Source organism: Seriola lalandi, unplaced genomic scaffold (genome assembly GCF_002814215.2).
Source record: "Seriola lalandi dorsalis isolate HSWRI2012SDOR001 ecotype SW California unplaced genomic scaffold, Sedor1 jcf7180002054657, whole genome shotgun sequence".
Lineage (NCBI taxonomy): Eukaryota > Metazoa > Chordata > Actinopteri > Carangiformes > Carangidae > Seriola > Seriola lalandi.
Window position 1 is genome coordinate 37,923 of NW_019525210.1, and position 14,789 is coordinate 52,711.

At 41.6% G+C, this 14,789-nt stretch overlaps 1 protein-coding gene across 4 annotated transcripts in view; it reads right to left on the reverse strand.

Moving 5' to 3' along the window:
- chd4a (chromodomain helicase DNA binding protein 4a) overlaps positions 1 to 8,964 on the reverse strand; it is a 29,728-nt gene extending 20,764 nt beyond the window's left edge. Inside the window, exons 1-4 of one of the 4 annotated variants that reach the window (XM_023420740.2) lie at positions 8,813 to 8,964; positions 8,049 to 8,211; positions 5,146 to 5,252; positions 4,288 to 4,530 (exon numbers count right to left, since the gene is read on the reverse strand). In XM_023420740.2, the coding sequence (XP_023276508.1) occupies positions 4,288 to 4,530; positions 5,146 to 5,252; positions 8,049 to 8,109 (411 nt within the window). In that variant the 5' untranslated portion in view covers positions 8,110 to 8,211; positions 8,813 to 8,964. Of the gene's footprint in view, positions 1 to 4,287; positions 4,531 to 5,145; positions 5,253 to 8,048; positions 8,212 to 8,700 lie in introns of all 4 variants that reach the window. The other 3 variants (XM_023420742.2, XM_023420739.2, XM_023420738.2) reach the window with 3 other exon arrangements.
- Positions 8,965 to 14,789: the final 5,825 nt, after the last annotated feature.

Here is a 14,789-nt window from a genome sequence, read left to right on the forward strand (position 1 = left end):
CGCATCAGGCGCAGAGTAATATTTGGTTTGGAGAGCAGCGGCTTCCTCTGTGGTGTCCTGTCACAGACACCATGATCTACGTGTGATGCTAACCGGCTCCAATGATTCCTTGAACGGGGCTGTTTGTAAGTTTTGTCTGCCACCGAACATGGTTTCTTGTCAGGAGTGGTTGGTGGTGATTGGAGCTTCAGCCGTCATTGGGTTTACAAGACAAGAGGCTATAATACGTCCTCTGAGCATTGCTACAGTGACTCTGTGTCAGAAAATGATGAGTCAAACTGGGCCAGGGCTAGCTAGTAAAGCATGCTAACTTCAGTACAAGAGAAGATGTGACAGAAACAAGATTTAACATTGGTGTTTGCTTTCCACCTCTGGAGACCGCTGTTGGTGAGTAAAGGAATGAAGTTTGATGCTGAACTTGCAATGTTTCTTCTTGACTGGTCAGTAAACAGCTGTGAATGCTAACGTTAGCTATGTAGCAAAAGCAAAACTTACAAATAGCTCCTCCTTTTTTTTACCTCACTGATGACTCTGTGTTGTGTCTTTTGAGTCATCTTAGCTGGACATCCACTTCTAGGGAGAGTAGCCACAGAACTGAATCCTCTCCATTTATAGACAGTTTGTCTGACTGTGGACGGATGAAGATCTAGACTCTTGGAGATGACTTTGTAACCCTTTCCAGCTTCATGCAAATCAACAATTCTTGATCGTAACTCTTCTGGGATCTCTTTTTTGCGAGGCATGGTTCACATCAGTGGATCCTTCTTGTGAACAGTAAACGCAAAATGTGTTTTACAGCCCACACCTCCGATCTTATGCCATTGATTGGTCTCCAGTTTAGCTAACTACTGACTCCAATTAGCTTTAATATGTCATTAGCTGAGGGGTTCACATACTTTTTTCACCCTACACTGTGAATGTTTTGAGTGATGTGTTCAATGTTGAAAAGAACTACACAATGATCAGTGTGTTATTAGTTAAAACAGATTGTGTTTGTTCATTATTGCAACTTAGATGAAGATCTGATCATGTTTGAAGACAAATGTCTACATCGTCCCACTGTACATCAGATTCTGACAACACTGCAGAGTTTTCTCAAGACCACTTTAACTCAGTAAGTGAGGAACAATCAATACTAATCTGATCAATTGATTATATGAACAGAGTGTGGTGGACAACCTGGTTTAGCAAACAAACCCTAACATGTCCAAAGCTGCGCTGCCATAATTCAATATGTGCTTAAAAAAGACACAGAGACTGGTGCCAAGTGTATTTCTGAACATTATTCACAGCAGACACGTTTTAAGTAATCTTCTCCTGGATGATCACAATGTCGACCAATCACACACACACAACAAGTGACCAACATGTGGGACCAGCTGTGACTATCAATGTGGATCTGTGGCGTAATACCAAACTACAGTTTCATGTAGAGGCTTTGAAAGGCGCTGCTGTGTCCCTGTGCATCACAAAAGCCAAACCCTCCACCTCTTACAAACGGACTTTTGTTAGCCCGCTGCATGTCAGCAACAGCCTCTTACTCAGGGGTCTATGGCATTATTTTACCCATAAATATCCTAAATTATTACGCCACAGATGCTCACAGTCATAATTGACGTAATAGTCTTTCCACAACAACTGAGTTTTTTTAAATTTTTATAAATAACTACTGATTTTCCTCCATTTTTAAATGGTTTTGTTGACCACGACGGACTCAGATGTTAGAGATCTGAAATTTGTAAGACAAGGCCAAATATAATCCAATCTAATAAGTCCATTAGAATTTATCCACCACACTGACCGCTAAGTTTTAAGATAATTACATTACAATCAAATGCCTTAATGATATAGTTGATAATTTAGTACCAATGTGCTTAATAGTTAATGATGACAATTTTGATTAGTCAGTCGTTATGTAATACAAATTAGGCCCGGGGAAAACGATGGAAATGTTTTTGTTACTTTTGATGTTTCATCAAATTACTGATTCATATGTTTATTGATAGTAAAACAAATCACTGGTTATGACCACACACTGTTCTCTAAACTTCCCTGCTGTCCAACCCCCACTTCTGACTGTCAACTAATCAAATCAAACAAAGGCTTGAACTCAAGCCGCCATTAATTATTGTAGAATCATCTGCCAATTAGTTTCTCAACTGATCAATTATTTGGTTTTAAAAAATGTCCTAAGATGTCATAATTACAAGAGACATCAGATGTCAACAATCCCAGATTCGGTTTTCTTTTCTTCATAAGACAAAGAAAAGCAGCAAATCCTCACAACAAAGAAGCTGCAACAACTAAATATTTCTACGTTTGGCTTTAAAACGATTCTCAAATAGTTGCTGATCAATTTCCAGTCAAACATAAAATTGTTTCACCTCCATATTTCTCTCTTGGCCCGTTACTTGTAAATATATCAGCGAATAAAACAAATGTCCTTTAAATCTGGGCCTTTTCCCTAAATGTTAAAAGGTCCTGAGCAGGTAAGCACATCACGGGTTGATGGAGACACTTTGTTTCCTTCAGCTTCCTCCCATTTCTTCTTCTTGCAGAAGGGGCTGCAGACCCGACTGAGGGCGCCCAGTGAATCAAAATGTGTTTATCTAACCAAAAAGAAAAAAGGGTCAAGAGCGCAGTGCGGTGCGGCACTAGGCAGGGTTGCCATGGTAACAGCATATATGCCTTACACACCCGCCCCAGACACACACGCACACACTTACACGCCCCAACGCCACCCCCTTGCATAAGTGTCATTAACAACAAGGCCCCCTATTGGCCGCCAGGCTCCGAGTCCACCAGACGCAGCTCTTTGTTTAACCATCTCTCATCGCAAGTCTCTGTTTGTCAAACCATGACCGACTCCATTACAGGTACACAGTCAATAGGTGCTCATCAGGCACCAAAGAAAGGACTGTTAGAAAACTTATTTTATACCAGGAGCACCTTCAGAAACTGGACCACACAGTAGACCACATCTTAACCCAATAAAAGAGCCAGTTAAAGCAAACTCTGGCTGCATCAATGCCACAACAATAACTGCAATTTCATTATAATTATGTATTGTTTGGTCTGACAGTCACATAGCCCACTTTAAAAGAACCATACCAGTGGTTTTTGCTTGTTTTGGCCCATTTACTTAAACTCACATCCACTTCTCATCACAGCCAATTATTTTGCAAATTATGCTGTTTTACATTTGAATGTATTTTTTTTTTTTTTTTAAACCATTTCAGACCGCACGGTGGTGTCCATTTACTTCTGCACATTATGAAAATCAGCAGACCCTGAGTATAATAGTTCAGCACAGTGGACATCATGTCAACATTAATTGTTGGCTAAATTATATCAGTGTTATGAGGTAATCCAGTACAGAACCTTTCAATTCAAACTGTGCTTAAACTGTATGACCACCCAGTGACAGTTTAACATTAATGCTCACTGGGATACATTACACAAGTCAATGGCTGATTCGAACAACTGAACAAATTCAACAAAAATGAAAACCTGCATAGCCCCCGGGTGCCTTAGTGGGTCACCTGGTAGAGCATGTACCACACAGGCTTAGTCCTAACCGGGCTTGGTTCGAGTCTGACCCGCGGCCCTTTGCTGCATGTCATCCCCCACTCTCTCTCTCTCCTGAATCCCTCTCTCTCTCACTGTACTGTCTGAATAAAGGCAAAAATGGCCAAATATATAGAAAAACCTGCATAGCACCCACCGGTTGTTACAGTTGTTTTGTATTCAGAAATAAACGCACACAGATACGGCCCTTTAAGAGTGATGTCCAGCATTACACAGAGGCAAACCTGTGCAGTTATCCAAAATAAAACAAGTCAAGTCAATCACTCCATATCTTATCTTCTTTCTTTGAAGTCCTTGACGACATGACCAGCACGGTTGTCAACTATAAAATTCACTAAATACTTTTTTACAATGCACCAAAATGGGTTTTAAATTTTTTCCCACCATGATATTTTATACCGGATTAAATAATAAATTTATAATATAAATAAATAAAACAAACTTTTTTAATGTCCTACATCTCTTGTTTACATTTTACCAGTTATTGTCAACCAACCGACCAAACTTTTATTGTGGAACTGACTCCAATTACGCAAGATATTGCGGGGTCGCTCTCAGCTTGAACTAGTTTTAATGTAATCGTCTGATATTGATTATCAGTGCATGTGTACGTGTTGAGAAACTTCAATAAATCCTAGTCCTTTTAACCCCAAAACCCCTTGACACACTTATATTCATCATCTGCCTGGCTTTTCTTACCGAGCTGTCGTCATCGTCGTCGTCCTCATCCTCCTCAGGCTCCGGATCTTTCTTCTTGGTGGCACTCCGATCAGCCCCAGTACTGCTCCTCCTTTTCTCCTTGCCACTGCTGGCTCTCTTCTTCTTCTTGGGTCCCGGGGTGTAGTCACTGCCCTCGCTGTCTGAGCGATGGGCAGGGCCGCCACCCTCTGCCTCTTCCACCGCGCCGATGTCCATGGGCTCTGGGGAGCTGATGGGCAGCTCCTGGAACGAGTAGAGAGAAGATGGTAGTCAGCAAACTGGGACCAAAATGTTCCAGAAACGGGAAAGGGACTGTGAAACTGATCTCTCACTGTAATTCAACTACACTCTTGGCATCACAAGATAAAGTATATTTCTAAAAGGGAAACATTATTTATTCCTAAATACAAAACATCAGAAAAAGTGAGGCCCGGGTGCCTGTCAATTTGCAATTTAAAACAAAGAACATACATTTTTAACATGCAGTGTTGTTAAGACTTTTTCAATCATGCAAGAAAAAAGTTCCAACTGCACGTTTGAACTTTCTAATTGTAAAAGTACAGATATGATACAGAACAAGTAACTGCAGCAGGACAAATGTCTCTGTATTTTAGTGAAAGGTTGGGGAAAAAAAATTACACGTTTGGAGTGTCTGAATGTAAAAACAGATCAATGCACAATAATCATATATATGGGTTGTGTATTAGATTGTATATGACAGGAGGAAGAGAGCTTTAGCAACAGTCGTCCTTTTTATTGCACATGGAGCAGAACTAATCATATCTGGTTTTTGAGTCCTTTGTTCCATGTTGCCATTTAACACAACATCTGAATTAACACACACACACACGTACATACCTCTCTCCGCGACCGCCTCTTGCCCTTACTCTCTCTGCTCTTCTTGGCCTTTTTCTTCTTCTTCACCTTCGGAGTCTCGGTCTCCGAGATCTCCTCCTCATCTTCATCTACATTACAAAAAAAAAAAAAAACAGGCCAGTGGAGACATTTCACGGTTAAGATAGACAGAGGAGTGACTGTGTGTCAGTGTATTTGGGCCGTGTGATAGCATTAGTGTACACAGAGCCGTGAGGATGGCATGCATATCAGCAGCCACTTACATTTCCTGCTGGAAACAAAACACCAGTCGCATGCTGGTAAATTTCGGCTGTGGTTCAGTTTGTTCCCTCGATTTGCCAATCTGGCAGGTAAACAAAAACAGATATAAAATCTGTGATTCTCTTGTGCTTATTTAGATTTGTAGTTAAGTAAAATGCAATATTTACAGAGTAATTGATATTTCCCATTTAAGATTGCTCTCACAGACGATCATCACTTTTTGCTGTGTAAATGAATATGCAAAGTATTGATTGATATGATAATGTATTGAATGAGCCTTATCAGGATGCCACATTCCCCTTTTGCCATGACCAACTCACTGTTTTTGTTTTTTAAACACAAACATAGTTTCTACTTGAGCAGGATAATGTAGCCCTCCTCCCTCACCCCTCCAGACTGTAACCATATTCACCTGATATGAGAGGGAATCAAAAAAAAAAAACCCTGATGAAAACCAGCAAGATTTCTGACAAACGGGACCAGTAGAGGATAAGGAGGTTTAGGTGACAACCTTATTTTATAAGTTGTCCTTGAGGGAGTGGTTAAATCTGTAATTTACCACTGATTAGTCATTATGATTTACCAAACTCCCGCAGACCTTATAACAGACAGGATCTTAGTCCAGTATCTGGCACTGCCTCAGTGGCTCAGAGTGCAGTGGTATGGAGCTCACAGCCTATTAAAGTAATTGACTATGGTAAAAAGTAAATGGCAAGCTGCCATTAAGATGCACCTGGTAGAGAAGAAGCTTTAATGTGATGAGCTTTTTAGGTCATATAAAGGAGACCAAACTATGTGTATGTGGGCAACTGCACAACTGTGTTTTCTTGTTGATGTATGTTTCGAGAATAAAGCGTTTTGTATAAGAAAAAGCATCTCGGTGCTAAGATGATCTTAGTCCATACACTTACAGATGGAGTGGTCATCCTCTTAGCTTTAAAATGAGCCGCAGATCTAAGACATTGAATTGACTCAAACTTGCAATAAATCACAAAAACAGGTATTTGTGACTTGGACTTGGACTTATCTTCTCTGGACTTGACCTATTTGTGATGCGAGTTCCTAAGGAGTCCATACGTCACTTGGTTGCAAAAGGTGCGTTTTTAAAAAGGTGTCACTTTTGGCTGTTTGCAATTGGGATCTGCATTTGCCAGTGTTTTCAGAATTCTTTAAAAACAAATTAATAGATCAATTAACCAAGAAAATAATCAGGAGATAACCCTTAATGACAATAATCATTAGTTGGAGCTCTATAGTTCAAAATTAGCTCCAGATCAACAAGCTACAGCAGTAAAATGCATCCTACACATTATTGCATGTTTAACAGTAATCTAACTTTATGACATATAACAGTTTATCTGTAACACTCAAAGTGGACATTTTTCTACATTAATTACTATAGCTGCAACAAAAACTAAATTAATCAGTCAGTAAATTAATTAGTCGATCAACAAAAAAAAATCTACAAACACTTTGATAATTGAATAACTATGTCATCTGAATATGTCTCCTTTGTCTGTGGGAAATTGTAAGTTCATTTTTAATCTATTTGCTGGCATATTATACACAAAGCTATTAAAAAAAATCTATAGATTAATAGTCAATGAAATTTGTTGCAGTCCTACTGAGTAGTTTCACTTTCAATACTTTAATTACATTTTCCTGATAATACTACATAATTTTACTTAAATGACATTTTCTGACTGTCTTCTATTTCTAGTGTGGTATTAGTATGTTAACTTCAGCACTTCCTCCACCTTTAGAGACTCCATATGTATCTCTAATTGCAGTGTCCAATTTTATAGATGACAAAGCTATTAATTTTAATTAAATTGCCTATTGAACTGAAAAATAATGGAAATATCAACCAGTTTCATCCTATAGAGGGGCCATGCTTTTTGTTTACATTATATTTAGTCAACACAGCATCACATGTCAGATTTATAATAAGTTGGGGTTATTTGATAAATAAAATGTACGGCATAAGTGGGTTTTAACACTTGAATCTAACTTACAGGACTATTTGTTCTCAATGCTTCCCCCGTGCTCGTCGCGCGTCCTCGTGAATTGTACAATCTGTAAACAATGCAAACTTCGACTACACCAGCATGAGAAAGCTAATATGTATTTGGGAAGATAAAACGGTCAGTTGGGATGTTATTTATCTTTTTACTACACATGATTATTTTTACTTTTTTCCCCACACTCAAACCGAAGGCGCCGGCCATGAGGAGGGGAATGCTACAGAACGTCATCCGCCAGCTTCCAAGCTAACTGGCTGCCTCCATCTTGTCATCGACACGTAAAAAATACCGGTAGCTGGCTAACGTTAGGCCCCGGGAACATGCCGGTTAGTCGGCGTGACTTCACGACGATGCAACTCTCAGCCATACCGTCTGTGGTTGCGTTTTGGGGGTAAAACTGTCTTTTTTTTTTGAAGAGGTGTTCAGCAGAAGCGAAAAGAGCGAGTTTGCTAATGTTGCCGCTAACGTTAGCTAACCGGTATTTAGCTACATCGACTGGCTAGTAGTTAGCGCTTTGCTAATGAAACATGATTGATATGAATGTCAAAAACATCTGCTCATGTTAGCCTACAACCAGGGTGAACATTAGCAATTTCAGCTAACAAATGAGCCTTGTCTTACCGTGCATTAACCGGTCCTCGGGGGCTCCATAATCATCTCTGTCATCCTCGCTTCCAGACATAGCGGACAGCAGAAAACTTTATATTTAGTTAGCTAACAGTTTAGCTAACTAAATAAAGTTAATAGTTCGTAGGATAATCCAGAGTTGTGACCCAGTCAGACTCTGCCCAGGTCGCGGTTTGTGTTGTGTAGTTAGGAGAGGGCAATCGGCCAGGGAAATAAGAACAAGAAAAGAGAAAACGGAAGTGAATATTGAGCATTTAAGAGCATTCAAACCCACACCACCCGGTAAAACACCAAGCAACACAAACATCCAGCACATGGGCTTCTTCTCGGACAATAAATCTAACTTTATCTTGCCATCAAGTTGGGCAGCAAACAAAGATTAGCACCCTCACTCACTCCATCTCTGCCTTCAGCTGACATGCCATCTTGCCACTATCGTTAGTTTCCGTCCCATTAGCATGCGTGCTAACCGAGCTTGACCGGCGGCCAGGTTCAGATTTGAGAACGAAACGACCCGCTCACACTAATAATATCTAACCGTAAAATATCTCAGAGTATCAACACCGGCATCCGAGGCTATCTCACCCCGACCACCTCACCCTGACTCAAGTAAATCCACAAACAATAAAACCAAAAACTGACATACTCACAACTTGATTCCACACAAGCTTTCAAAAACAATAACTCCGGGCTCAGTTTGTGTTTCAATCAATACTTGGAAGCTCTTTTTTTTTTTGTTGAGGTAACGGTATACATACAATTTAAATATATTTCCGTGTTTTTTTGTGGCAGCGTGTGCGCACGACGCCGTCTCCTCTTTCTCTCCCTCGCACACTACACACACCCCGCGCGCGCGTGCACACACACAAAGAGATCAGGGGGCAGGCATCCCATAATATCCCCCCCTCCACACACCCCACACATATACACACACTCACTTCAGTCACCCCTCCCCCACTCTGCATAGTTACCTTGCAACGTACAGACCATAATAGTCAACTCACCCCCTCCCTCTCCTACAGTCTCTTCCCCATTCCTCCATGCATGCACCCCCCCCCGCACACACACCTCCACCCCCTCCCTTAGCAACCATGGTTACCATGGAGACGCCCCCCCCACCCCCGTGCGGCATCCCATAATAGTAATGAGTGCAGTCACTGACATCCCACAATAAGCATAACTCCAAAAAGAGAGAGATAGGAGAAAGGAGGGGGGGGAAAAAGGAAAAGCCGTCACATGGCAACTGTGTGTGCCACATGACTGCTTAACTTGAGTGTGCATGTTTGCATGTATGCGCAGGCACTGTACTGTATATGAGCCTGGCTGCTAAAGACTGTGCACAGGATGTAGATGCACAGCGGAGCTGATAACCACCTTTGAAGCACCCTGGGGTCAACAAAAGTGGGGTGACCCAGATGTAACCCCCCACAGGAGGCATTATGAGCTGAAATATATACAACTTCTTTATATACATGACTCACCATCAGGGCAAGTTTTGCATCAGCACATGGAGGCCAAGAAGATAAAAAAATAAAAAAAAGTCCAGTGAGCAGGTCAGTGTGAGGTTAAAAAGTCAGGTTATGTGCTCAACCCTCCAGTGAGGACCACGGATAAGGGGTCACAGGGGTCAAACCGTAGTCAAAGCCTTCAGGTCTGCAGCCCTCAAAACTCAAAACAGGGAGCCCAGGAGTGCAAGAGCCAAGCCAACAGCTGAGTTAAGCTGTCTGCACACACACACACACACACACACACACACACACACACACACACACACACACACACACACACATACTGGCTTGCTCCACAGGCTGCTTGGAAATGCATTGCAGTCAATGGTGGGAAAATCGTCTGGGTCCTAGACAGTTTTTTCCCACCATTGACTGTCTGTAGTACATTTAGACTGTGGGGCAAAATGCAGACCTGTTTGTGCTCAGTGTGGCAGAGAGGCTTCTGAATGACATTTTACCACACGGGAAATAAACGGTGCACATGTAAACTAATGGGCAGTTCTGTTTTAGGGGCCTGCGAAGCATCAGAATGAGTTATGCAATGTTATTGTAAAACCGGGTGTTTGTTCTGCTGATGCTGCTGGACTCACCCGCAAATCTGCAAAAATAAATAATTTAATAAATTCAGCAGCTGTTTTACCAGCCATAAAACAACATGCGGACAAAAGTATGGGGACAAACACTTTAACTTTACATTATATTTAGTTTATTAAAGAGACAGATTCTGACCCTTTACATTTCAGTGCAAACTGACTCAAACTTCTGCTTGCGAATGTCAAGTCACCTCATTGGGTGGCAGCTACCAATTATTTGTCCTATGAATTTAAGGTATCCTGGGGAGTTTTCTTGTAAACAAACAAAACCTATGTTTACATTCAGTGTTACCCACCAAAACTTATTGTGTGTATCCTTTAGGTTATCGTTTGATTAATGGATTAGTAATTTGTTCAATAAAATTGTGAAAAGTATATATCCCAGTGTCCGAAACCTCAAGGTGATATCTTCAAAGGTCTTGTCTCATCCAATAAACAGTCCAGAATCTCAAGGATATTCAGTTTATCATCATAGACTAGACTGAAGAAAATCAGAAAATATTCAAAGTTAAGAAGCTGAAACCAAACAATTATTTACACATTTTCTTAAAGAAATCATTCAAAACCATTATTTTATGGTCAATGTAGTTGCAGATTATTTGCATTATTTGTATCAATCAACTAGTCATTGCAGGTCACTTCACCTCACCTGTCATCTTTTAAGCCAGTAGACACATTTAACAAGCATGTTGTCAGAGGTTGGAGCCTTGATTGAAAAAGTGAAATTGTGTCTTCAAAACTAGACATGGAAAAGTTGAGTAGAGTTGAATAGACAGAGAAATACTTGGTCATTCATAATTTTCAGCTGCCGTTTCAAAGAGAAATAAAATGCCACTACGACACCAAACATGCAAACCTTGAACCAAACTGTCATGAGAGTATGAATGTAAGAACTATAACACTGAACTAGCTTAAAGCATCATGTCTTTTTCTACGATGCTGATGTTGAGTGTTAAAGTCTGGTTTTGAGACGGTGTTCCAGCTCCAGCGTAGGGTGTTGGGGTTGAGGTCAGGGCTCAGTGCAGACCAGTCTAGATCCTCCACACACAACAGAGAAAACAATTTCTTTATTGACCTGGGTGAGGGAAATGTGTCATGTTCATACAGGACAGGGTCTCCCAACTATAGCATTAAGATTTCTTTTAATTAGAGCCAAGTTGCTTATCCCAAATGAAATGATCCCAATGACAAAAACAACGTCATGCAGGGATGTCCACATCCTACGTTTGACCGTGTACTGTGTGTTGTGGAATAGAAAGGAGAATAACTGGTTTGGAAGGAAACTTGCAAGCAAGCAAATACGACAGCTGGTAATTTCCCGAGGTGAGTGAGCATTATTCACTCATTATGAATGACTTCTGTGCAAAAAAATGCCAGTTTCCTGTGCAGCGGTGATCACTAAATTGTGGGATAACGGATTAATCATGATGCTGCCATGCACATAAACAGATATGATTGTGTCATTTTTTACTGCGAAACAGTAAAAATAGTGCCATTATAAGGCTGTTTCAACCTATGGAGAATTTATGAATCATCTGACAAATTATTCATGTCAGCATATTGTTGCTCTGCCCTGACACTTTGGCTTCTAACCCAGTTCAAGCTGTCCCTCTCTGCTCTCTCTCTCTCTTGGCTCTCTAAGCTAAAGGCCTCTCTCCCTCTGGTCTCTTCTCTTACAGTGGCTCTACAGTCGCCTCTGACTCAGCACACCTTCATTTTGACTCTATCTCTGTCCTTCTCATCTGGCCTTTCCTTTGTCCTGCCATCCAGAGCAGCTTCCCTCGCTTTATCCCTCTCACACGGTCCGGCACAAAGAACGACTTAAAAAAAAAAAGAAGCAACTTCTGTCTTTTCTTTTCTCTCAATTTCTTCCTCTTTCTCTCTCTCTCCCTTGGTTTGCATCTTCCCCCCTCCCCCACACTTCTCCTTCCCTTGACTATGGACACAGTGTTCATGTGTGCATTTGGGGAGGGGAGGTGTAGGATGGGGGGTGGGGGGATAACATCCCATAATCACCAATCAGAAGGATACTGGGGGCAGTTGTCATAGAAACCTCGTGCACGGCTCTCAACGCCCCTCCCAACACCACCACCACCACCACCACAATCGCAGAATTGAATATCACATAATGATAATAATATCATTTCTGAGGCAAAAAAGGAAAAAGGAGGAGGTGGGGGGGGGATGGGGGTACAGACCATAATAGTGCTCCTGTGCTGCTGGTCGCCATGGAGATAAGCAGAGGGGTGGTAGTGGTGGTGGTGGCAGGGGGAGGAGGGTTACAGGCGGGGTCAAATTACCATGTAAGTCAAAATGCATACCATAATACTTCTTGACTGCTACACCCCCCCCACCCCCGTCCTCAGACACCATCTCCGCTGCACCTATCCTGCCCTACAGTACACGCTCTGAAGCTGCACCAGATAAGGTGCAAATGGGTTTGATCAGACCCAGCATGCCTGCCACATGAGATAACAAGCAGCCGCGGCTGACAGAGCGAGGAAACAAAAAGAAGAGGAAAAATTAGATTTGGTACGTCAAGAGTGTCCGGATGTTCGAGGTACTTCAGATGTGCCGGCGATGTTGAAGGGTTCAAATCTGCCCTGTGACCTTTTCATGCGTTTCACACCTTGTCATCCTTAAACTGTGTAACCTGTCTGTTCAGTCACTCCTTTTATATTAAGCACAGTGCTAAAACAAGTAGCTGTTTGACAGAAAACAAATAATTATAATAAAGACTAAAGGGGCCAGAGCGTTTAATCAGAAGTGCTTGTCACATGCTCAAATAACATCTGTAACACCATCCCCCTCTACACCATCAGAATTCAGGAGTCAAGAATTTCTATAACTTTCCAAAACTGGCAACTCAACATTCACAGATTTGCAGAGTTTGAACTTCTCTCCCCTTTTCTCTCAGGCATTGTTTTTTCATTCTTTTCACAACTATTTCTGTCTGAAAATGTGAGTTGTTATCGTCATGGTTTAAACCGTTATCACCTATCACCCTTCCCTATGACTCTCAAGTTTTCCCGCTTCAGTTGTGGCTGCTTCAGAGAAGTATAAACACTTTTTAATTTCACGTTGTGCGAAATAGTTCTTTTCTAGCACATACCGACCCTAAAGAAAAAGCAAAGCCACTAGCAGTGCTGCTAAGCTGTACTAAGGCACAGTGGTGCTTTGTGCTAAATGTTAATGTCTGCATGCTAACCTGCTCACAATGATAATAAAAGACCAATTTGGGGTCTTTTATAAGCCGTATTTCTTGGTAATCCATTCAATAGTTGTTGAGAAATTTCACTCCAAAGCAAAAATATTAACCTCATGGTCGTGCTAGAGGAAAATCTTCAAATTCATTGACAATCCGACTGAAAGCTGTCGAGATCAGGAGCGAGACCGACCAACCACCATTCACAGATTCGCCCTGAAAACTCAGGACGAGCTTTTTGACCACATTGGAAATTAAAGGTGGTTTTGGTATTACTCTGACCAGTCATACTGAAAGACATAGTGAAAAGTCGGCCGTCATATCGACTGTTGAGATGCAATATCGGAGCGTATATTCTAACAGTCTCTTTTGGAAAAGAGTGTTGCCCTTGGTTCTTCACATGAAAAGTGTGAAAGGTAGCCTTACAGAAATAGATGAGTAAGGAATAAAAACGAGAGAGTGGCTTGGCTGCTACATGAAGTTGGTATGAACGTCCAATTGTCGACTTAAGTTACAGAAACGGTCGGACACAGGCTGTTTAATTCAGACATCAGAAAGGTGAGGGGGAAGGGATTCGTCCAGCTGACAAGCAGTTAGGACGGTGTATATTGCTGCCCTAAAAATGCAAAACCCTCCGTCCATCTTCTGCTGCTTTTCTCTGTTTTATTCAATTATAAACTGAATATCTGCAGATTGCTTCTCCAGGAATTTGTTGCTTAATTGCACAGCAATGGAAATTTTCCAATTCACCAGTCTGTTTTTTTCTGTCACAGCTAGAGCACTCCTTGTGCCTCCTAGTCACAGTCTGACTGGTTCCAGTGGAGATAGTGTGGGAACAGCGCTCATCCGGGACCAAAGCCAAAATCCAGTTGTGACACTGACTGGAACAAAGATTTCATTTTTTAAATTTTTTTTTTAGTCAATACCGATCAAGATCATCAAATCCATTTCAGGTTACGTAAAAACTCCCTAACGTATAACTGAATCAGTTTAATGGGCGACTGCAGTGGATGTGATGAATTTGGAGATGAGCTGACATTTTCATCAGCACAAAAGGACGCTGTAAATGATCTAGTTTTGGCAGCAAAGAAGGCAAACCACCACACATAAACACGCTCATTGCTCCATCGCTGCCTCAATAATTTACATTACAGGGGACAGGGAGTGTATTGTGCTCAGTGTGCAGCTCAGATACTTTGCCAGTGAAGTTTTTTTTTTGATGAATTCCCAGCTGCCACTCTGCCTCTCTGCCTTTGTGCTGCCTCCTCTCTCGGGCCTCGATGCCTCCTTGTGTGTGAGTCACTCTGCACCTGAAGATAGATACGATTTCCCTGACATACATAGTCTGCGCACGTTGAGCTGTGATGTCGATGCGCGCACACACACACACACACAGTCGCGCGCATACACAAAGCATGTAGGGGAGGGG